The 26,855-nt window shown below is 39.6% G+C and overlaps 1 protein-coding gene across 28 annotated transcripts in view; it reads left to right on the top strand.

The window, feature by feature from the left end:
* Positions 1-26,855, top strand: part of Numb (NUMB, endocytic adaptor protein) — a 121,958-nt gene that overhangs the window by 40,117 nt on the left and 54,986 nt on the right. For 12 of the 28 annotated variants that reach the window (XM_087552388.1, XM_087552375.1, XM_087552381.1 and 9 more), the window contains one exon: positions 26,041-26,125. The exons of 12 other annotated variants lie outside the window; for them this stretch is intronic. Coding sequence is in view for 4 of the 16 variants with exons in the window: in XM_087552383.1 (XP_087408509.1) it covers positions 16,958-16,963 (6 nt within the window). In the remaining 12 variants the exon portion in view is untranslated. Of the gene's footprint in view, positions 1-16,867; positions 16,964-26,040; positions 26,126-26,855 lie in introns of those variants that run through there. 4 more of the 28 variants (XM_087552383.1, XM_087552371.1, XM_087552377.1 and 1 more) reach the window with 2 other exon arrangements.

Genomic DNA, 26,855 nt, shown 5'->3' with positions numbered 1-26,855 from the left:
ACTTTAAAGAGTTGTGTAGTGTTTGGTTGGTTGTCTTGTTGATTAAAGTTACAATTATATAAATTTCCTATAACAGATTATACCTAGTTTGAATGTGACACTATGATACTGTTAGATAATGCTTCAATAATTACAGAATTCTATATCCTGTTTTATATTTATGTTTGTGGAAAATAAAGGAAGGTAAGATTTATCAGAATGGAAGGCTTCCCATCATTTTTTGTTTTAACTTGTTTTGAAATGGTTTTAGAGTCATAGATTGTAGCAAGAAGGCAGTGAAGTGCTTATTACCTAGTTTTTCCCTAGAGATTATATATTACACTGTTATAAAAGGAAATCCAGTCCAGGAAAATATATTAACTATGATTTTTTATTATGAAACCTTTCGGATATACAGGGTTGTACAGAATAGCATGTTGAGCATCTCTGTATTTATATGGATAATTCTGCAATATTTTAAATTTACATTGTGTGTGTGTGTGTGTGTGTGTGTGTGAGAGAGAGAGAGAGAGAGAGAGAGAGAGAGAGAGAGAGAGAGAGAGAGAGAGAGACAGAGAGACAGAGAGACAGAGACAGAGACAGAGACATGGAGACATACATGTGAATGGACTGAGGTCAGAGGACAGTGTGCATGAGTTGTCTTCTTCTACCATGTGGATCCTGGGGATTGAACTTGGGTCCTCAGTCGTGGTATATGTGTCCTTTATTTGTGGAGTGTGCCCACAGTGGTATTTCTCTAGTGTTATTTATATGTCAGTCAGGCCAAGCGTATTTATATGTTATGGTTTATTGTTCACATAACACTAGGGTTTTGTTATATCCCTTGCAGAAAAGAAAACCAAAGTTAATGTGTTTGTAAAGTGCATCTAATCAGCAAAGACTTGGAGAAGTTGGTTCTCTCTTTACATCATGTGGCCCCAAGGATCAGACTGAGGTTGGTCAGGCTCTGCTCACTGGGCCTTTTTGCTGGCCTGTTTTTTTTTTTTTTTTCTTTTCTTTTTTTTGGATCTGGGGACCGCCGAACCCAGGGCCTTGCGCTTGCTAGCGCTTTGCACTGAGCTAAATCCCCAACCCCTTTGCTGGCCTGTTTTGTAGTTTTGATAGAACGGTCTGTAGCACTCAGTGAGAGGTCCCTGACTAACTTCTTGTTGGATCTGTACATTTAGACTTCTTTGATGAGACACAAAATGAAACTAAGACCATGAAAATACCATTGAGTTTCTTTATTTGTATTAATCAACTCTAGGGCCTGCCCTGGAGTGTAGTTGATATATCCAGTGAGACTCCATTGAGAAAACTGATTTTTTTCTTTGCCAGCTGATCTCACTTGCAGATAGCTCCTTTGTTAGGGATAGGGTCCCATGTCCCATTTTCCACCTCTCAGTGCCAAAATCCCATCTGGCTTGAACCCTGCATGTCCTGTGCATGCTGTGACTTCATATGTGTACCATTCCTGTTCTGTTAGAAAGACAGTTTCTTTGAAGGCATTCTTCACTGTCGCTCTTAAGATCTTTCAAATCTTTCTACCTCCTCTTCCATATAGATCCCTAAGCCTCGAAGGGAGGTGTTTGATGAAGATCCCATTTAGGATTGAATCTACAGAAGTCTCTGACTCTTGTTCAGTTGTGAGTCTCTGATAATTCCCATCACTATAAAAAGCAGCTCCTCTGATGTGGGTCGAGTGAAGCATTGATCGAGTGAAGCATTATGTCATTAGGAGTCATTTTATTGCTGTTCCTTCAGCAGAAAAATTACTCCTACAACATTTGTGCCACTTTTACACTGTATATCTTGGAGGCAGGTCACTGTTGTAGCACAGGGGTTGTAGGTGGGTGAAAATTGATAATTACCTTTTCCCTCTGGTAACTTGCAGAGTACTTTCTAGCACTGTGAACACTAGTCAGTAGAGGTGAAGGCTCTAGATAGGCACAACTCAACTTCTCTGTGTTCTATGACCACAGTAAGTGCTGTCTTCAGCAATAGGGCCTTACTGTTAGGTTATGAAGGACAACCAAAAGCCTTGGCAATAGCCTGTGATGTTTTGTGGTTTCTGTGGGACTTCCTTGGCTAACAAGTCAACAAGGTATAACCTATTCCTGGCATTGTAGGTTTTACCTGATGGCCTAGTTGGAGCTTGGAGCTTTGTCTCCCCTATTATGTGGTGACTCCATTTAGATGTCTTTCATATATATGAAACCTACTGTAGAGACTTCATATACATACATATATGTATGTGTCTACATATATACACAGATATGTGTATTTGTACATATATATGTCAGTGTATATGTATCTGTTTGTCCATCCATCCATCTGTCCATCATCCGTCCATCCGTCTGTTGTCTATCTATCTGTTCTATCCATCCATCCGTCCATCTATCTGAGACTTTGTATACATGTATAGTAGGTTTCCATATAATTTTGCAAACTTTAATGTTAGTTGTCCCTCCCTATTTAATTCTCGAATTCTAGTTTCTCTTTGTCTCTGTAAATACTATATTCTATTTCCCCCTTCTTAGGAGATTATCTTTTCCTCCTAATCCCCAGGGATCTTTCTACTCCCCTCCTCCCGGAAGCACTGGGATTTTAGGCTTACACTCAGCATTTATGTGAGTACAGGGGATGGAACTCCAGCCTCTATGCTTGTCCAGTAAGCACATTAGCCATCCCCCAACCTTTATTTATTCTTTGACAATTTCATTTATGTATACACTGTATCTTGATCATAATTCAACCCCACATTCTTTTCCTACTTTTTCTGAGTTTCCCCAGTCCTTCTCCCTCCTACCTGTATATCCTCTTTTACTTTTTTAATAACTTAGAGAGTCCAGTTAGTGTTTCTGCATGTGCACTGTTGTGAAGCTAGAGCATGGGCAGCATAACCATCACCCTACAGTCTTGGCTGTCTAGCACTTCTGCTAATGGTTCCTAATTTGACAGTGCTTCAGCCTGGGAGAAGAGACTCCTGGGAGGGGCAGAAAGTCAAATGTGCCCTTTAGTGTCTCTCAGAGCTGTTCCTCACTAGACCTGCCTGCCCACTCCTATCAGCCAGCAGTTGACAATAGCTCCTTAGCTAGGGTGAGGGCTGCTTACAGTCCCTCTCTTGTTCATGCTGGGTTGTTACCTGGCTTGATCTTATGCAGGTAACTGTAGCTACTGTAAGTTCATTCTATATAAGAAAATTGTACAAATTGGTTTTCAGGTATAGTATAACCATTGAAAGTTGTGGGATGTAGTGGCATATGCCTGTAATCCCAGTATTCCAGAGGCAGAGGCAGAAGCAGAGGCAGGCCGAAGTTAAAGCCAGCCTGATTTACATAGCTAGTTCTAAGACAGCCAGGGCTACATTGAAAGATCATGGGGGTTTTGTCTTATTTTGTTTGTTGTTGTTGTTTGTTTGTTTTTGTTTTATTTAAGTTTAAAATTACTTAAAAATGTTTGTAGTCTGTTTTTCTCCCATGTTTATAATTCCAGCACTAGAAAGGTATAGGCAGGAGGATCAGATGACCAGGGTCATTCACTTGTATATAGCAAGTTTGAGACCAGCCTGGGCTACATTTTACAAGAAGGGTTTTCCTGAACATTAGTTTTAGTGGCAGGTCTTCCCCAAACACCACCTAAGAGTCTTTTATCCTTCACTTGATCATCCCCACCCCCACCCCCGCCTCCGCCCCCGTATAGAATAGAGTTTATTCAGGGCGTGGGGAAGGAAGTCAAGAAGGTAGTAGGGGCAGAGAAAGTAAGAGGGGGGAGAAAAAGGGGGAGGAGTAGGAGTAGAGACTGGTCATGAGCACGTTGGGGGAGGGGATGGGGAGAGAAGGGACAAAGGGGGAAAGAGGGTAAGAGAGCAAGAGAGAACAGGAGAGCAAAAAACTTCACTTGATTTCTTAAAGTCTCAGTGATTGGAACTAGGCAGAGTACTTATCAAATTCCCAGCAAAATCTCTGTGGCTTTAAAGTCTTTAGCATGACCACATATTTTAAGTTGGAATTATTTATTTCTATTTTCATCTTTCTGGCAGAATTTCCAGGTGGTGGTCAGTTAGGACAAAGGACTTTCCTTCTAGAATCCAGGCAGGTTAAATATGAGTTTCTGAAAATCTTTTCACTTTGTAGAATGTGCTTTCCTGACAGAGTAGCCACTGTATCTCAGTAAGAGAACCCATTGCCAGAGCATCCACTAGAGCAGGAAGCTGCCCTGCTTATGCTGAGGCGGCGGCCTTGTTGTTTTAAACCTACAAAGAAATTATTAGCAACGTTAGAGCACTGATCAGCCTTTTCCTTCTTCAGAGGTTGATAGGGCAGAGCAGAAAAGAGGAGAAGAAAGGAGACTGAGCTGCTATAAAGGATTAAGTAATACAGTAAATGAATGTTTAATTAGCTATAGTCATTTTGATCAAAGCCTCTCATTAAGTATAATTTGAAGGCCTCTAAAACGTAGTTGTTCCTAAATCACATTAAACAAATCAGGGGCAGGGGCATAGGTGATCACAGAACTTTTTCTCTGTAAAATTCTAGAAAAGCCCATTAGTTGTATTGTAGCTAGATTTCACAGTTACTTGTATAAGTATATTAGCTTTACTTTTTAAAATCTTCTCATTGATCTTTGTACTTCAAAATTTGCAGCTACTGGAACAAAAAGAATGATTTGAGTACTTACATATCGCCAATGACTAAGCTTTACCTCTATCACACTGACTCGCTCTTGTCCAACTATTATTTATTTATTGTTTTTATATGTCGCCCTGGCTGACCTGGAACTCATATAGAACAGGCTGGCCTCAAACGCACAGAGGTCTCCTGACTCTGCCTCCCAGACGCCGAGGTTAAAGTTGTGGGCCACTATGTACAGCCCAACTAATTTTTAAAACCAATCTCATTATCACTGGTATCTGTTAATGTTTTAGAGTTATGCTACTAAGTACAGAAGCCATTAGCCATATGTGGCTGTTTAAGTTTAAATTAGTTAAAACTGAGTAAAATTAAACTCTGGCACTTCAGTCAAACCATTTATATGTCTCTCAGGTATTCACTAACTAGTGATTACCATGTTAGCAGAAATATCTGTTAGTTAAGATTGTTCTGAAGGCTCCCCATTCTATCTTACTTCAGGGATTTTTGTTCTTGGCACTGCCAACATTTTAGGCCAAATAATTCTTTGCTGAGGAGGCCTGTTTTTGTCGGATGTTTAGCAGCGTGTTTCTGGCCTACTCACAATCAAGTAGGGGACTGCACCTGTCCATGAAGGCCGAAAATGTCTGCAGAAATTTCTGTCAGTAAACATTCTGTTACCATAATAGCTGCCTAAGGTGATCTTATAAATTGAAGAGGTTTGATTTTTGGATCATAGTTGTGGATGTTCAAGTCTGTAATCAGGCGGCCTTGTTGTTTGACCTATGATAAGGTTTATTAGTCATTTTTTTGTTGTTGTTAAAAATAACAAGAATGAACTGACAAAAGTAAGTTAAGAATGAAAGGATTTGGGGTTGGGGATTTAGCTCAGTGGTAGAGCGCTTGCCTAGCAAGCGCGAGGCCCTGGGTTCGGTCCTCAGCTCCGGAAAAAAAAAAAGTTCACTTTAAAAAAATATTTAAAAAAAAAAAAAAAGAATGAAAGGATTTATTTTAGCTTATAGTTTGTGGGTACAGTCTATCCTGATGGTGAAGTCATATTTGCAGACACTAAGGCAGTTGGTATGTGGTATTCATAATCTAAAAGCAGACTCAGGAATGCTCTGAAACCGCAGAGGAAGAATCCATGGCTTCTTCACTATTAGCATCTTTCAAGTTCAGTTTTGGTTTTTATATATTAGAACCTAAACTTAGCTCAACGAAATTTTCTATTATCCTTGTTCACCTCTTTTTATTCTCATTCAACTTCCCAACAAGTACCCCTACTACTGCCATGTTTTTGGTCTGATTTGGTAACCTATTGAGTTTTAGTAAGAGTTGCTTGGCTGAGTTTGATGGGGAGATGTTATTTACTGGAAATGACCAGTTACTAGTGGCTGCATCACTGAAGATTTAAAACAGTCCCTTTCCCCTCCCCATCCATATGGAATGCTAAAATACCCTGTTTTGTGCAGATTGTGTTTAAGTAAGCACAGGTGTGGTTAGTTCGTGAGTGTTATGGCTATATCATATCCAGAAGACAGAATTTCACAGAACTCTTCCTTACTGTCTGGTACCTCCATTCTTTCTGCTTTTTTTCTGGTGATTGCCCCTGAACCTGGGAGGATGTAGTATAGATACTTATTAGATACTGGTCTCTGCACGTTGACCACTTGTTAGCTTCTGCATTAATTGATACCTGCTACACACAACTTTCTCCCACTTCATTGCAGTCTGATCCTCAAACCGTGAAACTCATCCACATTTAGAGTTGTCTTTCATGTAACCTAATCAGATAATGCATCAGAGGAGTCTCTAGAGTCTCCTTGATTTTAGATCCTGTTGTTGAGAATCATTAACTATTACAACTCTAATCCTTGTGAACTCAAACATATCACTTATCCATAGCCTTCTCTCCTTGTCTCTGTAGGCTCACGGCCATCTCACAAGGCAAAATTATATTGTCTAGCTTCATATTCTTTAGTACTTCTAACACTTTTTAAACATGTAAATGCAGAATCTCTTGTAAGACTTGGGCAGTCTCACCCCCACCCCCCAGACATGGTTTCTCTTTGTGGCCTGGCTGTCGTGGAACTCGCTTTGTAGACCAGGCTGGCATTGACCTGAGATCTATTTGCCTTTGAGTCCTGAGTGCTAGGATTAAAGATGTGCCCCATCACCATTTCAGGCAGTCTCTTAACTATGAGCTCTTGAACAAATAAAATACAAATTACATACTCCAACATACAATGATTCCAAGTAAATATTATTTCCATGAGAATAAAGGCATTGCAAGCAAAGATGAGATTAAAGCAAGACTCAAATTCAACAGGGAAACACCAGAGCATGTAGCTCCATGTTTGGCATCTGGGCCTTGTGATAGAATCACCTGGGCTTCAAAGGGCTTTGTTTAGGCCACTCCACCAAGTCTGATGCCTGCACCAGGCATGGCTTCTCTTTTGAGCCAGTTCTGTTCTATGCCTGACGCTTCCTCTGCAGACATTCCGTTATTTCAGCATCTCTAGTGTACTGGTGTCTCCAATGTAACTTAGGCTTCACTTTGGGTTGTGTTTTGTGATGTCTTTGTTGTTTGTTTGTTTGTTTTTTTCCAGACAGGGTCTCTCTTTGTAGCTCTGGCTGTCTTGGAATTCACTATGCAGACCAGGCTGGCCTCCATCTCAGAGATCCTCTGCATCTTCTTCCTGAAGGCATTTATCATAATGCCTGGCTTACTTGGGCTTCAATTTTGTAACTTCAGACAGTTTTCTCTCAGAACTTCATTGTTGGGACTTTGGTTCAGGCACACATTTCAGAGAGCCACTCTGAAACCAAGAAACGAGACTCCATGACCTCTTCTGTGCTGCATTTTTCATGCCTCCAAAATGAGTACTACATACAGTAGCCTGGCCTCCTTAGACCACAATTTTGGCAAACCTCGATATGCTTTGATGGCTAAATTTGTACTCTTAAGAACTACTTAGAGTTTTTGATCAGGGAAACCCTACCACAACATTCTAAGTGAGGTGAATTTGCATTTTTATAAGCTGGAATCTTTGCCTTCAGAACACCTTTCCTGCTGTGCCTGTGAGGGATGTTGTTCCTGTTTAACAGTTACAGATGTCACGTGTCTTACTAGAGTTTCTATCTCTGTTTAACAGTTACAGATGTCACGTGTCTTACTAGAGTTTCTATCTCTGTTTAACAGTTACAGATGTCACGTGTCTTACTAGAGTTTCTATCTCTTGTGATGAACTTTCAAGACCAACTGCGAGTGGGGGAGGACAGGTTTTATTTTGTTTACACTTCCTGCTAACAGTCCTTCAGGGCAGGATGCTGGAGGCCGGAGCTGAAGTAGAGGTGGCAGAGGGTGCTGTTTATTGGCTTTTCTCATGGCTCTCTCAGCCTGCTTCCTTATAAGGTACCATCTCCGGGGTGACACCACCCACAATGGGCTAAACACTCCAATATCAATCACTAAGTAAGACAATGGCTTACATGCTTCCTACCACCCTATCTTATCAAGGTCATTTTTCAATTGAGCTTTCTCCTCTCAGATAACTCTAGCTTATGTCACATTGACATAAAACTAGCGAGCACTCTTTGTTGTAAACACCCTCCTTATCTCTCATTTAAACTTGCTTACAAAAACTTTTCTTTCTTGTTTTTTCTTGGTTATTTGCTGTCCCACTATAGATCTGAACAAGAGCTGTGGGCAGTACCTATGTCATAGCCTAAATGCTATGCTGCTTTTGCCAAAGAAATTAGTCCGGTACTTTTAAATTGAAATATTCAAGTGCTCAGACATGAGCAGAATACAATTGGGATTTTCAGACCATCACATGAATGGGTCAGTTCTCCCCCTCTGAGACTTCCTGAGCCTGGTTGCTACTGTCTATGTTTCTTATTCTTAGCTTTCCAGGCTTCCACCACAATGGCCTATTAAGCTCTTCTTAAGGTATTAAGGCTTTCAGTCAGAAGCTCCAAACTCATTCTCAAATTACTTCCAAAGACCTAAAAACCACACGATCTGATTTAGTGCAGCAGGGACCCCACTTCTGATCCCAGTTTTCAGTGTTAGTTACCTTTCTAATTCCTATTGTTAGGATGCTAACATACCCAACAAAAGCAATATAAGGGAGAGAGGATTTACTTTAGTCCACAGTTTGAGGATACTGTCCATCATGGCAGCAGGTGCTTGAGGTGTCTGGTCACCAGTCATCTACAGTCAGGAAGCAGAGAGCAATGGATGTGTGTGCTCAGCTTCCTTTTTTGGTACTGCCACAGCTAAAGGGAATCTTTCTGTCTCAGTTTAGCTGATCTAGATAACCCCATAGCTATGTACAAAGGCTGTTTCTTTGACAATTTTAGCTACTGTCAGGTGAGGATCAACATTAGTTGTTCGGTGCGGCAGCAGTATCATGGTGGTTGGGCACTGTGTTCTACTGGGAAGTATACAAAAGGTGAAGAGGAAGGAGCTGGTATCCCCATCAACATTCTGAACTTGCTTCAGTGATCAGAAGATTTCTCATTCGTTGCTGTAAAATTATAAAAAAATACTGTATTTTACCCTACAGTAGGTCTGACACTGTAGTGCCCCAAGATATCTGGTAGAGATCTTCATCTCAGTCAGCAAAGCCTCACCCACTTTGTTCTATCTCATATCACACTGCCGATGGCTTCTCTCTGAGCCTGGCAAGAATCTCTCTACCCATCTAGTTCCCAAGGCAGGTTGCTACCATGCCAGATATACAGGTCTCCAGCCACCATATACTCTCTTGAACTTAAGTTGCCATGTAACACAATAACCTCTGATCCAATGGATAAGATATAATTTGCTCATCTAGACATACAAAGCCCTGTACACATCCATCCCTTAAGAATATTCATAACAAGGGGTTGGGGATTTAGCTCAGTGGTAGAGCGCTTGTCTAGGAAGCGCAAGGCCCTGGGTTCGGTCCCCAGCTCCGAAAAAAAGAAAAAAAAAGAATATTCATAACAACCTGTAAATGTGCAGAGAGGAATCTTAACATCCACCTCCATGTTCTTTAGGCTGCTTCCTCTCCTTTCCTTGGTTCCTTTCTCTTGCCCATCATCCTGACAGGCCTAGTTCTGTCTTGTACCTGCCTACACCTGTGTGATGACATCATCCTACATTTCACCTTTTTTGTCTAATTAAAAAAAAAAAAAAAACGGGGTTGGGGATTTAGCTCAGTGGTAGAGCGCTTGCCTAGCAAGCACAAGGCCCTGGGTTCGGTCCCCAGCTCCGAAAAAAAAAAAAGAAAAGAAAAAAAAAACTTTTCTCTCAAATATAAGCTGAGCACAACTATTATCATTTTGTAACTAAAAGCATAAAATATATCTAACACCCAGCCCAACATTTTATCAGTTAAACCGAACATTTAGTTATCGATTTCAGTTTAATAAAGGCTTAAAATCTATGTTATATCTTGGCTAGCTTGTATACTATCTGATAACTATCTAATAAAATATGTATTTTCGAAGTTAAACAGCCTGATAGGTTATGAGACTATATTCAGTCTTCAACCCTGTCAGAAATCTGAGAATGACCAATTATCTATAAACATAGGAAGCCTAACACGGCTTCCAGAACTGAGAGGTTGTAGAGACAAATCTCCACTAGCACAGTCCCCTGTTAGCAACATGTGAGTGCAAGTCTTTTGCCTTCTGGCACAAAATCAACTGACAGACTCTAGAAATGCAGAAACCTCAAAGGGCTGATAATTCTGACTCGGTAGAGATTATCAGTCAATAACCCTTCTGCATAAAGTGTCCCTTTTTGGACAGTATCAGTCTGTAGATGAAACAGGCAGTTTTGTGTAGTTGCTGCCTAGCCACACAGTATTGCCTCACCTGGAGGTAGGGATGCTCACATTCTTCATTAAATCCACCAAAGGGGAACTGTTAGGAGCAGATATGTCTCAACCAAAGATAAATAAGTTTACATCTCATAGTTTGGATTTCTGACGTTTTTTGAAAACCATCTATCTATATAAGGTAATCTGGACTGTTGTCCATCTGTTAACTATCTTATTATCTTGAAAGTATTCTGACAAACTTAGAACTGTGAATTTGCTACTTGGCCCTTAACTCACATGTATAATCAACTCAGAAGTTTGTGATGGCATCAATAAAAGGACTGACTCTAAATCTTGTACTTTGAAACTTTTTTAACAAATAAATTCTATACCAAAGCAAAGATATGATTTTAGCTTAGATACCAAATGAGATTATGGCTGTACAACTCAATCTAATAATTCCTCCCTGTTAAATTATGACCAATTCTAACTTCCTCATGAAAACAACCTTAGGATAGCCACTTTCAGCCCCCCTAAAGGTCCAGGGAATTGGGGCGACAACTCTTCAATAACTTCTTCAAACTGTACGTGGGTATTGAGATATCCTTGGGGGCTAGGGGGTAGGGAAAATGGAGCAAATTATGTAGTGGGATGTGTGCCTTGACTGGACCCAACTCAAAGTCCTTGAGACCAGGAATCCAAGTAGATACATTCTGCAAAATATAATTCTCAAGACAAAGGTTTAAAATAGAGATACCTTTTTGTTTGATTCTCTTGAATCTAGTTTTTCAGGAGGTCTCCCTCTCTCAAATCTGATCAGTATGACTTTGTGAGGTTTCCAGAGCCCAATCACTGTTTTTTTTTTTTTTTTCTTTTTTTCGGAGCTGGGGACCGAACCCAGGGCCTTTAGCTTTCTACCACTGAGCTAAATCCCCAACCCCCTAATCACTGTTTTTAAGAACACAAAAACAAAACCTTTCTCCCAAAATACTGTGTTCCTTAGTCTGTAACCAGAAAAGCTTGTATCTTGCATGCTCTCCCAGAGTAATAATATAACCAGAAAACTCAAAGTCACACCCATTATGAAGATTAAACAATTTTAAAGAAATAATCTAAACAATAATATATGAGCCTGTCAGGCTTTTTTAATCTGTCATATCAGGAAATCAACCCAAAATTCCCGTGGAGCCCACCTTAAGAGAATCTGAGCTTCCTGTTGTGGAAAATATAAAAAATAACCACAAACCCTCATTAGCTGGCATCAACGAGTCATAAGGCCTTTAGCACGGTAATTCATAAAACAAACTAAACTTTCTATCACTTCCAATATCAATATGCAACTTATCAAACCAGGACTTTAGCCCAAAATATATCAATCTGTAAGCTCTCTACCTGGAACCTCAAATTTTTATTTAACCTTAATACCCAAAATATATCAATCCGTCAAGCTCTCTACCCAGAGCCTCAGATTTTTATTTAACCTTAATAACTTGTAAATATCATAATTCTCTACTTGGAGTCAGTGACTAATTTTTCCCTAACCAAGTCCCGAAAATCCCCACGTGATTCGGGCAATCTCTGTAACTCTCTACTTCTTAAAAACAAACTTAATCACCTTCTAATAATATCTGTCATTAAGAAGTAGCTTATCTAACTAGAATTTTAACCCAAAATGCCCATGGAGCCCACGTCAGAAGGAATATGAGTATTCTGAAAGACTTTCTAAACAACTTTTTAAAAAAGCAGCTTTTAATCTCTTAACTCTCTGAGCTGCCACTACTTATCACAGCAGGAGACCTACAGCCTGCAAGCCTAGGCTGCTACTGTGTTTCTTTAAGGTTCCCACGTTTGAGATATCACGTGACTCAACATGGCACTGGCCTCCTCTTACTTAGAAAATAAAACTTTCTTTCAACTCTCAGGACTACTAATGGATTCTTGCCCACCACGTTGGTTCACCACCTGTTGCTGTAAAAAGAGAAGCCATCGGCGGTGTGATATGGGATAGAGCAAAGTGGGTGAGAGGCTTTGCTGACTGAGATGAAGATCTCTACCAGATATCTTGGGCATTGCGGTGCCAGATCTAGTGTGGGGTAAAAGACACCTTCATTTTTTATAATTTTTCAGCAACACTCATTAGGCTTCAACTTCAATTGTAGAGCATTTGTTTAACATGTGCTAGACCCTGGGTTCCAAGCTCTATCAAAAATTTTTTTTAAAAAAGGGGCTTTTAACACGTAGACCTTTGAGAGACATTTAAGATCCAAACTATAGCAACCAGATGTCTATAGGGGGAGCATAGTTAACTCTGTTTGAGGATCACTGGTCCATATTTAAGCATAGCAAATACACATTTAAGTTCTGTAGCTTGTGTGCATTAAAGCTTAGTGTCTGATAGTTTATAGTTGGTGGACTAGCGTTGTCCAGTGTACATGTAAGGAAGCATTTTTTCTCTTTTTGTATGAGTCCTCCGTTAGGCTAGCTCAGTCGCCTGATGGTTTGAGTTCTGGAAGTAGCGGGGAGAACAAGTCTAGTTGTGCAAATGCTTTTCAAGTCTCAGCTATATCATTTTCTAACGTTTTAGTGGCCACAGCAAGTCAGCACAACCAAGCCAAATTCTCTGGGAAAAGAGAGAAATTTCATCCTTGGATCTGAGGAATAGCAAAGCCATATTGCAAAGAGTTATGCGTAAAGAATATGAGGGATTATTGTGGCCAGTTTTACACACACTTCACTGTTGTTTTCTGTGCTAGTTTATATTATTCCCATATATTCTTTCTTGTTTTGACTCACTGTTATTTGAAATAGTCTATGGTTTTTCTTTTACCATGTTTCTTCTTTGTAGGATTATTCTTTCCTGTTACTTCCATCTGGAATTTTCTGTTTTGTTGTTTCTTTGTTTGGAGACATGATTTCTCTGTGCAGCCCAGGCTGTCCTGGGACTCACTCTGTAGACTAAGCTGGCCTTGAACTCAGAGATCTGCCTGCTTCTGCTTCCTGAGTGCTGGGATTAAAGGCATAAGCCACCATGCCTGCTGGAATTTTCTTGCTTTTTTTTTTTTAAAGATTTATTTATTTTATGTATGAGTACACTATTGCTCTCTTCAGACACACTGGAAGGAGGGCATCGGATCCCATTACAGATGGTTGTGAGCCACCATGTGGTTGTAGAGAATTGAACTCAGGACCCCTGGAAGAGCAGTCAGTAGCCCCAAGTTCTCATATGTCCCAGGCAGGCCTCTCTATGTCCCAGGCTGTGTAGTCAAGAATGACCTTGTATTTCTGATCCTCCTCCCTCTACCTCCCTGGTGTTGGACTTATAGACCTGTGCCACTATACCTGTTTTATGCAGTGTTGGAGATTGAACTCAGCAGCGCTTCCTATGTTGCTAGGCAAGCACTCTACCAACCACATTTCATCCCAAGCTGCTGTCTGCCATGCTACTGTCTGTGCTCTCCAACCTTTTCCCACAGGGCTCCACCTGCTTTGTACAGATGTACATTCTACTTCACTTCATGTCCAATCTACTGCTCAAGGCATCTGCTATATTGCTAATTATATAGTATTTATTAGTTCTAGAACAAGGTTCTTTGTTGTTGACTGTTTGTTTTTATAGATTCCAATTCTCTGCTAAAATTCTTATTTGTTACCTATTTTCTTGAACATACTAATCACAGTTATTTTCAAGTTTATACTTGGTAATTACAATGTTTGGATATTTTGTTGTTGTTGTTTTGTTTTGTTTTGTTTTTGTGTTGTCTGCTTTTTCTCTTGGTTTTCAGTCATTTACTCCTCTCTCCTTCTTTTTCTAGTAATTTTAGAAATGAATGTCAAAAACTTGTATCTGAGGAATGTAGATGCTCCTGATGCTTTGCTTCCTTAAAGAGGATCTCATTTTCTCCTGACGGTAATTAAAAGAAGAAGCAAGTGACCTTGATCCATTGTAGGATTGAGATGGCTTGAGCCTTTGTTTTAGGCTTTTCTAGTTCTGGTTTAAATCCAGTTTCCACTTTTCAAGCGTTGCCTTTCAGAGGTATCAAATGAATCCTGGGGTGTTCGCCAGGACCTTTCATTCTTGGCAGGTCTTGAACTCTTAATTTATTTCTCTCTTAATCTGAAAGTTTTACTTTTTTATATATACTTTAAAATAAGACGTTTGCTTATTTTTTGGCCTATTGCCTCATCCAGGTTAGGATTCACTTTGAGAACAGCAATACAAGATGTCTACATTTATTTTCCTGTAGTTTCTTTTCCTCTGGATTTTTAGACCCTGTGCTGGCTAGTTTTAGGTCAACTTGACACACAAAGTAGTTATCTGAAAGGAGGGTGTCTCAATTGAGAAAAATGGCTTATAAGATCTGACTCAAGTACCAACTTTTAATTTTACCAACTTTTGATTAACATTAGTAACTTGTAATAACAAATTAACATATTGATCATTAATTTGCTGTATGAGAATTCTGCCCTTATACAACTTACATTCTTGTAGGGAAAATAGTTACTTAGTACTTTTTACTTAAAATTGTAATAAAACAGTAAAGGAGAGGTTCATAGTATTATGAGCTTTTAAAGGTGACCAGCTTGGTGACAATGTGGAGGTGGTTAACGGCAGCTACTTTGAAGAAGAGGCTTTTGAGCAAGGCTCTGAAGGATATACAGATGAATTTAAGAGAAAGTAATGGCTTGTGAGGACTGTGGATTGCAGACTTTGAGATAAGATTTGTAGAGGATTTAAAGCTTCAAAGAAGGCTGAGATGTTTGTTGGACTGGTAGGTAAAGGCTAAGTCATGCTAAACTTTATAAACTATAGTAAGGATTTTCCTTAGTTTTCCTTTTTCTCCCAGCTCTAATTTGATCATTAATCTGACTCTACTTTTTCATTAGTCTCCTCTACCCCAGACAGATGTATTTATTCTATAGAATTATATTAGGTATCTTTTATTGATAAAATTTAAATTTGGTACTGTAGTAGATTAAAGAAAATGTGGGTATTCTGCAGTGCTGGTCCTTGAACCAGAGTCTTACACATAACTGTGTCCTCAGCCTAAACAGTCACTTTAGCCTCAAACTAACTTTAATGTTAAGTGTAGCTCTATGACTTTCTTTTCCTTTTTTTAAAGATAACAATAAATGGGTTTTTTAAAAATTTTCTTACTAATTTTTATTTATGTAAGTACACTGTAGCTGTCTTCAGACTCACTGGAAAATGGCATCAGATCCCATTACAGATGGTTGTGGGCTACTATGTGGTTGCTGGGAATTGAACTCAGGATCTCTGGAAGAGCAGTCAGTGCTCTTAACTACTGAGCTATCTCTCCAGTCCCCAATAAGTGGTTTTTATTTTTTAAGTTTTAAATTTATTCTTTGAGAATTTCATTCATGCATAGAGTGAAATAAGATCACACATCTTTTTCCTCTATAACTTCTCCTGGATAACTCCTGACACATATACCTCCCAATTTCTTGTCCTATTATTTCTTTAAAAATCTTCTAAATTCAGCTAGTGTATATGTGCACGGATTTGGCATTCACTGCATCTTGGGCAATTTACCAGTAGCTAACACCCAAAGAAGGAGGAGTCTCAGTCTCCTAGCATCGAGCTTTCACCAACTCCTCATCTAGGGTATATAGCCCCTCCCCACCCATGCTAGAATTTGATTTTGTGCAAGACTTAGTAGGAGCCACAGCTTCTATGTATTTGGGAGTGTATCAACTATGTCATGTACAGAAGACAGTATTTTACAACCATTCTTCTCAATCCTCTGGCCCTTTTACTTTTTCAGTAATGTTAGACATTTGCAGTATAAATAATGGACAAAGGATGGATTTCCACATGAAGAGCGTCTACAATGTGATATGTAACAGACAAAATAGCAAGTGGGAAAGCAGGGAAAATATATGATCATGAATTTCATGCACACACAAACTCTGTAAAATGATAATGGTACGTATGAGTGCTATAATGGTCCAACGCATCACTGTGAGACGGGAATGTTTTGCTGTGTAAGAAACTGTACAGGAACCGGACTTAATTATCTCTAACCACAGTAGTTAATCCACATGCTACTTTATAATCAGCTCAGGAAACAACAGTGACTTCTTACCCGAAACATGACCCCTGCAAATCCTACAAGAAATATGGGTGGAGAACCAGCCATCTCCATCCCAGTCAGTCAGTAGATGCTCTGTCTTCTTCACGAATAGGAGCATAGTAAGGAAAAGCAGGTAGTAATTTGCATTCATTATTTTTATAAAAAAAAATAGAAATTTATAACTTAGCAAGTATTGTTCAAGAAAGAACATAATAGGGGTTGGGGATTTAGCTCAGTGGTAGAGCGCTAAGGCCCTGGGTTTGATCCCCAGCTCTGAAAAAAAGAAAAAAAAAAAAAGAACATAATAAGAATTCTTAGGTTCTCAGAAGAGTTTTGCTTTCTAAAATTATAGGGGACTGAAGAGTTGGCTCAGTGGTTAAGAATACTGGCTGTTCTTCAAAAGACCTGGTTCAGTTCCCAGCATCCATATGGCAGCTCACAGATGTCTGTAAGTCCAGCTCCAGGGGATCTGAGAGATATACAAAAACCAAAAACTTAAGAAGTTTTTAAAACTTATAATTATTTTAGAGAAATTTAGATTTTGAAAAAAATTACAGTGTTCTTATAATGTTTTGGCCCACAAACCATTACCCCCTTGTGGTAGTTTGATAAAAATAGCCCCCTATAGGTGCATGTATTTGAGTGCTTAGTCATCAGATAATGAACTATTGGGGAGGACTAGGAAGTAAGGTCCTATTAGAGGAGATGTGTCCTGGGGGTGGGGGCAGGGTACAGGTCCAGTACTTGTCTCTCTGCCTGTGGACCAGGATGCAAAGTAACTTCTTCATGATCTTCAATCGGTTAGTTTCTCTTAATCTCAAATAAATACAGGCAAGCCTAAGTGAAGTATTACTCTACAAAATAACTGGTCTGTCTTGTTGAAAATTTCAAGTCAAAACAATACAGAAAGACTGAAGAACTATTTGAGATTAAATCTTAAAGAAACCTGACAGTTGTAATTCATGATCCTGAATTATATCCTGAACCAAGGCAATAAATAAACCTAAGGCAAATAATTTTATAGAAAGTGTAACATTGTTGTAATACGTATTTGTTTAGCTGTATTGTGATCAGCTACGCAATTATCTTTATTCCTAGGAAAATACAAGGAAGTGCTTATGACTAAGTGGTCCAGTGTCTGCAGTTTACTTTGATGTGGTTGTTTTGGTGTTTTTGTTTGTTTTGTTTTTCAAGTGTGAGGTAAAACCCACCATTCAGGAGGCAGATGTAGTTGGATCTCTGTGAGTTCAAGGTCAGCCAGGGATACAGAGTGAGACCCTACACAAAGGGAAAAAAATATAAATATAGATACAGTGATAAAGTAGAACAAAATAATCTTTTTTATTTCTTTTTTAAATTTCTTCTACTTTGAGGTTATGTAAAACTAAAAGTTTATCTTAAAACTCATAAATTGCTGGGTGGTAGTGGCTCTTGCCTTTAATCCCAGCACTGGGGAGGCAGAGGTAGATGGATCTCTGTGAGTTCTAGCCCAATCTGGTTTACATAGTGAGTTCTAGGGCAGTTAGGCCAACACGAGGAAACCCTGTCCCTAGGGGGTGGTGGAAACTTCTAAATTAACATCTCTTTATATATCTGAGTTGTAAAAAAAAAAAAACAAGAAAGAAAAGAAAAGAAATTATATAGTATACTGGCTGATTTTTGTATGTCAACTTGACCCAAGCTGGAGTTATCACAGAGAAAGGAGCCTCCCTTGAGGAAATGCCTCCATGAGATACAGCTATAAGGCATTTGATCAAGAGTGGGAGGGCCCGTTGTGGGTGGTGCCACCCCTGAGCTGGTAGTCCTGGATACTATAAGAGAGCAAGCTGAGCAAGCCAGGGGAAGCAAGCCAGTAAGGAACATCCCTCCATGGTCTCTGCATCAGCTCCTGCATGCTACCCTGTCTGAGTTCCAGTCCTGACTTCCTTTGGTGATGATCAGCAACGTGGAAATGTAAGCTGAGTAAACCCTTTCCTTGCTTCTTGGTCATGATGTTTTGTGCAGGAATAGAACCCCTGACTAAGACATATAGAGAATGATTGGTTGATTGATTTTATATATTTTTGAGACAAAATCTCATATAGCCAAGATGGATTCTGAATTCCCAATCTAACTGATGTATCTTGAACTCTTAATTTTTTTTTCTCCTCTCAAACACTAGGATTATATTATAGGAGTGTACCACCATACCCAGCTGTAATTTATTTTTAAGAAGACAAGATAATTGTTCTAATTATTTAAAGAAAATAAAGTGTTGCAGGAATTCCCAGTCATGTAGAAAAATTTCAAATTAGTAATATAATATTCTTACTATAGGACCTGAATGGTTTTGTTTGTTTGTTTGTTTGTTTAATTTTTCTGTTGTTGCCTCAAGGAACTTGTGTCCTATATTTTGGCCCAAATATTTGTAAAATAGGTATTTTGAAGATTTCTTTTTATTACTATTATTATTTATTTAATGTCTATGAGTACACTGTAGCTCTCCTCAGACACATCAGAAGAGGATATCAGATCCCATTACAGATGGTTATGAGCCACCATGTGGTTGCTGGAAATTGAACTCAGGACCTGGAAAGAGGAGTCGGTGCTCCTAACCACTGAGCCATCTCTCCAGCACCCTGAGGATTTCTTAAATAAACATTTTCTGTCTAACTAATATGCTTCCTTATGAAAGAATATTTTGTAAAAAGTGGATAGCCTTCTTCCATTCCATTCAAATACCTCTATGAATTTACTTCTAAAATTTTAAAATTTTAAGCCAGTTTTGACCCATTCTAGTAGCCTGAACTCAGAAGGGTTGTGAGTAGGAGGTCAGCACAGGCTCCATTGAAAACCCTGCCCCCAAACAAAGAACAAGTAAGATGCAGTGTTGGTACTTACTGAAGAACTGAGATTCAGGGGACAGCTATAATGATAATTTAAGTTCAAATTCTAAAATGCCAGAAAGGGTAGGACATGATATACAGTTGTAATAGGAAATCTAGAAAACTTTGTCAAATATTTCAGAGCTTAACATGTTCAAAACTGTGGTTTGTGTAGTAGGGAAAGAAAATGAATGGCATGTTCTTTTTAAGCAAGCAGTTCAGACAGTGCTTATAACAGAGAACATTAAATAACATAAAGCATAGTTTTAGTGGTGGGAGATAAAGCGAAGAAGTAGCATTTAAATACAAGCTTAAACAGGGAGGATTCCAGTGTTACATGTGACAAAGAGGGGCATCCAGCAGAGGGAATCAAATGGATGCTAGACAGAGATTGTATGAGACTACCAGTTTTATAGCTTCACCTTGAGAGAAGAGGAAAATTAGGAAACTAATTCAATTCAGCATATATTTTATATCAAATACTGTATTTTCTTGCTTAAGTACCACAGCATTATCATCTTTATGTCAGGGATGGAGAGTGAGACATAGTCTCACTATTTAGCTTTAGCTGGTCTGGAGCTCACGGTGTAGGCCAGTCTGGCTTTGAGCTTAGAAGAGTCTGCCTATCTTTGCCTCTTCAGTCCTAGGATTTACTTTTTTAAAAAACAAGTGAAAGTGAATTGCAAACACTTTACCATTTTAGCCCTAAACATGGTGATTAAAACTATGTACCACCACCATGCCTGGCACAAACTTTATAATTTTTCACTGAAGAATTGAAATCCTAAATTGTCTAATGTTTGCTATTGTTGACATTGGAATTCAAATTCACATTCGTCTTAAGATTGTGCTTTCAGTTTTTTCATCAGTTGATTTTTAAAAGTTAAAATCCGGGACTAGAGAAATGACTCAGCGGTTCAAAGCATTGGTTGCTCCTCTAGAGGACCTGGGTTCAATTCCCAGCACCCACATGGCAGCTCACAACTGTCTGTAACTCCAGTTCCAGGGGATTCATGGCACCAGGCATGCATATGGTGCACATATTTATTGCATGAAGGCAAGATACCATACACATAAAATAATCTTTTTTTTAAAAAAAATCTTACAAGCATGGAATCTTGATGATCAGTTTGACTTCATTTAGAGTCCCCGTGATGACTCATTTCTGGATCTGTCCGTGAGAGGGGTTCCAGGGTGATTTAACTGAGGAGGGAAGACTCTTCCTATTTTATATGGGTAGTGTTATAATTAGGCTGGTCTCCTGACAGAATAAAAAGGAAGAAAGTAAAAAACAGAAGATCACCCATATAGCTTCCTGTGATAAGGCACATTCCCTTCCCTACCACAATGAATTGTACCCTCAAACTGTGAACCAACAGGAAACCTTCCTTAAGCTGCTTTTGTTGGGTATTTCTGTCAGAGAGAGAATAAACTCATAGAGAAAATTGGTATCAAGGAGTAGGCTCCGATGATAAACCTCACCACATGATTTGTGCCATTTTCCAGAGGAATATAGAACTCCAGGCTGGAGTATTGCATGCAGAACTTAATAGGCCATTCCTGTGGGACTATGAAAGACCAAAATGCCAAGAGAAGTATGGGCAGCTCATAAGGGGGTTTTTAAAAAAGGAAGTTTCTAAAGTAGTAAAAGTAAATAGATAACCTGTTATTTTAAATGTGTTTTCTGTTAGTCTTTGAAGTTTTTTAGTTTAGAACTTTAAGGTAGTTGAAGTAAATGGAAATTTACAAATATGGTTATTGTTGTCTGTCTTGGGGTTTTACTGCTGTGAACAAACACCATGACCAAGGCAAGTCTTATAAAGGACATTTAATTGGGGCTGTCTTACAGATTAAGAGGTTTAGTCCATTATCATCAAGGTGGGCAGCATCTAGGCAGGCATGGTGCAGGCAGAGCTGAGAGTTCTACAGGTTCATCTGAAGGCTGCTAGCAGAATACTTGTTTACAGCAGCTAGGATGAGGGTCTTAAAGCCCACACCCACAGTGACACACCTATTCCAACAGGGCCACACCTCCTAATAGTGTCACTCCCTGGGACAAGCATATACATACCATCACATTCCACTCCCCTGACCCCCTTAGGCTTGTTCAAACATGAATCTATGGGGGCCATACCCAAACATAGCATAATGCAAAACCCATTTAGTCCAACTTCCAAAGCCCCCAAAGTCTGTAGCAGTCTCAACAATGTTAAAAGAACAGAGTTCAAAGTCTCTTCTGAGATTTATCCAGTCACTAAACTGTAATCCCTAAAGCAAGACAGGAAACCAGCTGGGCAAACTCCAAACTCTGCATGTCCATGTCTGACGTCAAAGCGGTCTTCAGATCTCCAGCTCCTTTTTCATCTTTGTTGACTGCAACAAACTTCTTTCTCCTGGGCTGCTGGTTCCATTCTCTGTTAGCAGCTTTCCTTAGCAGATAGTCCACGGCTCTGGCATCCCAAACATCTTGGGATCTCCAAGGCAACTTCCATGTTAGAGCTTCTTGTTCCAATGTCTGGGATCCACATGATCTTCTGGCCTCTTCCGAAGGGCTGGCATCAGTTCTCCAGCTCTCCCTCTGTGGCAGTATAAGCTCAGGGTGATCCACTCCACTGCTGCTGCTGATCATGGTGATCATCTGGCATCTCCATACACTGGGGTCTTCTGCTGCAACTGGCTTCACCAATAGCCTCTAATAGGCTCTCTTCATGGTGCCAACCTCAAATCCTTTGCATGACCCCTTCAGTCCTAAGCTGTCAACTGCAATTAAGGCTGTGCTTTCACCAATGGCCTTCCATGGCCTCTCCCAGTGCCAAGCCTCAGCTGCACTTTATGACCCCTTCATGCATTAAAACCAGGATCACCTGGGTAGTTCCCAAGTACAGCTGCAGCTGAGGTACAACCTTGGCTATCTCTGGAACACAGCTTCTTTGTGCACTCAGAAAACATTTCTCAGAAGATTTCACCTCAGTGATGCTGGGCTCTTCTTCTTAATCACCACTAATTTCTTAGCTCCAGCTGACCAGCATCAATTGGCCCAGTAGTCCCTTTTATCCAGACTCTAAAGCCAGAGACACATGGCCAAAGCTGCCGAGTTCTGCTGCTTGCTGGGTCTGGAACGTGGCCCCCTTCTTCTATTATATTATCACCAGCTTTCTGTTTCCAAATCCTTCCAAGCTTCAGTGCCTAAGCTTGGCTGCCCTGGAACTTGCTCTGTAGACTAACTTTGAACTCAGAGATGGCTGTCTCCTAAACACTAGGATTAAAGATGTGTACCAGCAAGCCTGGATTTAAGCCGTTCTTCCCCTAGAACTTGCTGTGTTCTAGGCTGGCCTTGGACTCAGAAATCTGCTTGTCTTTGACTCAAGGGATTAAAGGCTTGTACTACCAAGCCTGGACCTAAATTTAGCTGGGTGGGATCTTGCCCCAAGGTCACCACTCCCTTAATTCAATTCAATATCCTTAACCTAGGATTCAGCTCCACTTCACTTGGTGCTGCCTCTTTGATACCATGTATTTTATATTTTTTCTTTCTAAGCTTGCTACGCTTGTTCAAAATGCTCTTCATGACACTAAACCAGAGAACAAAGTCTCTGCTGGGTCTTTTGAGACTTCCTTTGTCGATACAATTAATATAAATCTCTTTGCCTTATCCTCAGGTAAACTCTTCAGATAAGGGCAAAAAGCAACTACATTCTTCACTAAAATACCACAAAAACAGTCTCTAGGTCACATACTGAAATTCTTCTCTGAAACCTTGGGCCAGGTCTGCACAGTTCAAATTACTCTCAGTAACAAAGTTTTCCATATTCCTACTAGAATAGTCCATTAAGCCCCACTTAAAACATTCTATGGCTTTCCAATTCAAAGTCCCCAAATCCACATTCTTCCAAACAAAAGCATGGCCAGGCCTATCACAGCAATACCCCACTTCAGGTACTAACTTCTGTCTTAGTTAAGGTTTTACTGCTGTGAACAGACACCATGACCAAGGCAACTCTTATAAAGAACAACATTTAATTGGTGCTGGCTTACAGGTTCAGAGTTCAGTCCATTATCATGGAGGAGGGAACATGGCAGCATCCAGACAGGTATGGTGCAGGAGGAGCTGAGAATTCTACATATTTTTTTTTTATTTTTTTAAGATTTATTTATTTATTATATATATAAGTACACTGTAGCTGTCTTCAGATACACCAGAAGAGGGCATCGGATCTCTTTACAGATGGCCATGAGCCACCATGTGGTTGCTGGGAATTGAACTCATGACCTCTGGAAGAGCAGTCGGGTGCTCTTAACCGCTGAGCCATCTCTCCAGCCCGAGAATTCTACATCTTCATTTGAAGGTTACTAGCAGAATATTGGCTTCTAGGCAGCTAGGATGAGGGTCTTAAAGCCCACACCCACAGTGATTACCTACTCCAACATTCTAATAGTGTCACTCCGAGAGCAGACCACTACATTGTCAATCTTCTTTTCAAAAATACTCAGATTTATTTAGTACATTTTTATTTTATATTCTCATTAATAGTAACCAGCAGTGACTATGCACCTTGTTGACTAAAGAATAACTTTGGATTTAATTTGTTTTTATATTCAGAACTTAGGGTTGTCAGTTTTTAAATGTTTTACTTCTTAAGAAACCTTTCATTTTTCTCTAACTCAGTAATCTCAACTTTTAAAGCAGATTGCAGTTTGTTTCTTTCTAAATGCATTTTAGTGTCATAAAGGTTTTTGTTTTTATATAGTTTTGGAATTATGAGAACCTGAAGAGATAATATCACTGTTCTTCTGTACTCCTGATACTCTCAATATTATAATTATATTGCACAAAGAGAACGTTATATAAATACTTGACCTGAATTGTCCTTAGTCTTGAAAACCATTTTATAACTTAACTTTGCATGCACCATGAGCCAGAGTCCTTCAGTATACAGATTTCTGTTTTGTTGCTAGCAGATGTCTCAGTAGGTGAAGACAACAATGTTTCACCCAAGTTTAGTCATGGGAACCCACATAAAGGTGGAAAGAGGAGAGAATTGATTCTATAAAGTTATCTCTTGAATTCCAAATATGCTGTGGCACATGGGCTCACACCCATTATAGAAATACTAATAATTAATAAAACATTTTTAAGAACAGATTTCCTGGGGCTAGAGAGTTGGCTCAGTGGTCAAGAGCACTGCCTGCTCTTGGAGAGGACCCAAGTTTGGCTCACAACCATCTGTAATTCCAGTTCCAGGAGATCTAATGCCCTCTTCTGATCTCCACAACCACTGGATGTGTGTGATGCATGTATACACACACACACACACACACACACACACACACACACACACACATGGCCGCACGCAAAACACTCATACATACATAAAATAAGTGAATCTGTAAATGATATTTTAGAAAACAGATTTATTTTCACCATGTTTCATGTGTGAAGATCCAGTTCCAGTTCTTAGCTGTAATTCTATATTTATCCTTTACTGGCCTTGTATTTTCTTTGGCACTAGGAAGAAATATATAGAACAAAAAAAAATCAAATTATAAATGACTCTTTAAAACATAGAGGAGCTTCTGTTTGATATAGGAAAATGAAAAAAAAATTGTCTTAGTTGATATGAAAAAAAGGAAAAAAAGTGGCAGTTTGGTGGTCCTCTCTGCTCCGTCCTACTCAGCTCCCTTTGAGCCCAGATTCAGCTGCAGTTTTCAGAGGTTCCCCTGGTGCCTATGTGATCCTGGCCTGAACTGCCCAACCTGAGGCTCAAGGTCTGGCTCAGCCCTGACTTCCTTCCTGCCTCCACCAGCAGTCTCCCAGAGCTTTTCTTCCAGGTTCAGTCTGCCCCGCCTACCGCCCTTTTTAAAATCTCTTGGGGGTATGGGTGTAGTCATGGAATTCAAGAATGGTCTGAGGCACTGTTCCCCTCCCCCTCACTTCCCCTTTAGTGACCCATAATTTGATGTCCAATGGAGGACAAGGACACCTCTGCCTAATACCTAAGGTGTGTTTTGTTTTGTGAGAATGGATGAGAATTAATTCCTGTTGAGAAGGGAGAGCGCCAGGAACTGCAGACTGTATCTTTCTCTCATCATCCCTGGAGATGAGAGCTTCATCCTAGGCCCTTCCACGGTGACATTTGAGGGATGGAAAGAATCTGTTCCACATCAGAAATAAAACTCAGGATGCAAACTGGAAAGAAAGAAAAAAAGGAAAGAATGGGTAAGACTTTAGAATTAATCCTAGAGCTGCCTCTGTGATTTTGAGTAGGTTTCCCTTGCATTCCACATCTCTGGGTCCATTTTCTACCTTTTCTCTTTTGTTCCTATAAAAACTCCTTCCTAACTGTGCCAGGAAGTTTTGAAACTGAACTTGCTCTTTTATCCCTTCTCCCTTGACCTTTCCTTTTGTTTTACTCCCAGGATCCAGTGGTTAGGCCAAGGAGTATATCTCAGTAGTAATAGTAGTAGACTAGCATGTGCCTGCAAAGCTCGCGTCTGTCATTCTGTGTTGTGTTTAATCAGGGAGAGGATCTCGAAGCTACTCGTTACTCATTGCACTTGCAGCAGAGCCATTTTCTGACAAAGGTTGAAAACCTTTTTTTTTTTTTTGTATTTGTGTCACTAAGAACAATTGTGTAAGACATTTATTATTCTCATTTTGCAGATGAGGAAACTGACACTTGGTGAAGTTACGAAATTTGTCCAAAGTCACACAGCTTGTAAAAGGCACAGCCAAGATTCAGAGCCAGGTCTGTCCAACTTCAAAACTACTAATGAAGGCTTAGACACTTGGAACTAGCAGTGATGCACCAACCTGTGATGGGTTGTATTGGTATTAATAATGTGGGTAATTTTTAATGGTGAGGTTTCTGTCCTTTTTGAGGATTATGAGAAGCAGTGTAGCATAGTAGCTAAGGCTGTGGATTTTGAAGAGAGATAACCTGGATAGAGAGGTTTAAGCTTCTATGTTTACTTGTGTGACATTGGTGAAGCTACTTAGCTGCATACCTGAGGTTCCCTTTCTGTAAAACAGTAATAGTGCTGTTGTTCACCTGATGAGATTGCTGTGAACGTTGGGTAATTTAATACATGTAAGAAACTTCTACTTGTCTACACTACGTATTTTCATCTTTTAACAGCTAGTAAAGAAACAGTCATTATTTTAAATTATCTAACAGGACATTGCTTTGAGCAAAGTTTAGGCTACAGTATACACAAACCAAAATTAAGCTTGTATAAATTAGACCTAGAGAAAAATCACTAATTTGATCAAATTCAGATCTGTTGTGAATCACGTAGCAGTTTCCAGGTCTGACATTTACAGGGACCTTATGTATTGTATTAGTTACTTTCACATCACTGTGATGACAGCACCTGACAGAAACAACTTAGAGAGGGTGGTTTTGGTGCACATCCTTCCCACGTGTGAGGCCGTAATGGCAGGGAAGGCTTGGCAGAGCCTTGAGTTTGTGCATAAGG

Source organism: Rattus norvegicus, chromosome 6, assembly GCF_021556685.1.
Source record: "Rattus norvegicus strain SHRSP/BbbUtx chromosome 6, alternate assembly SHRSP_T2T, whole genome shotgun sequence".
Lineage (NCBI taxonomy): Eukaryota > Metazoa > Chordata > Mammalia > Rodentia > Muridae > Rattus > Rattus norvegicus.
The sequence above is the reverse complement of the archived record's forward strand: the minus strand, read 5'-3'. Positions and strand labels throughout refer to the sequence as shown.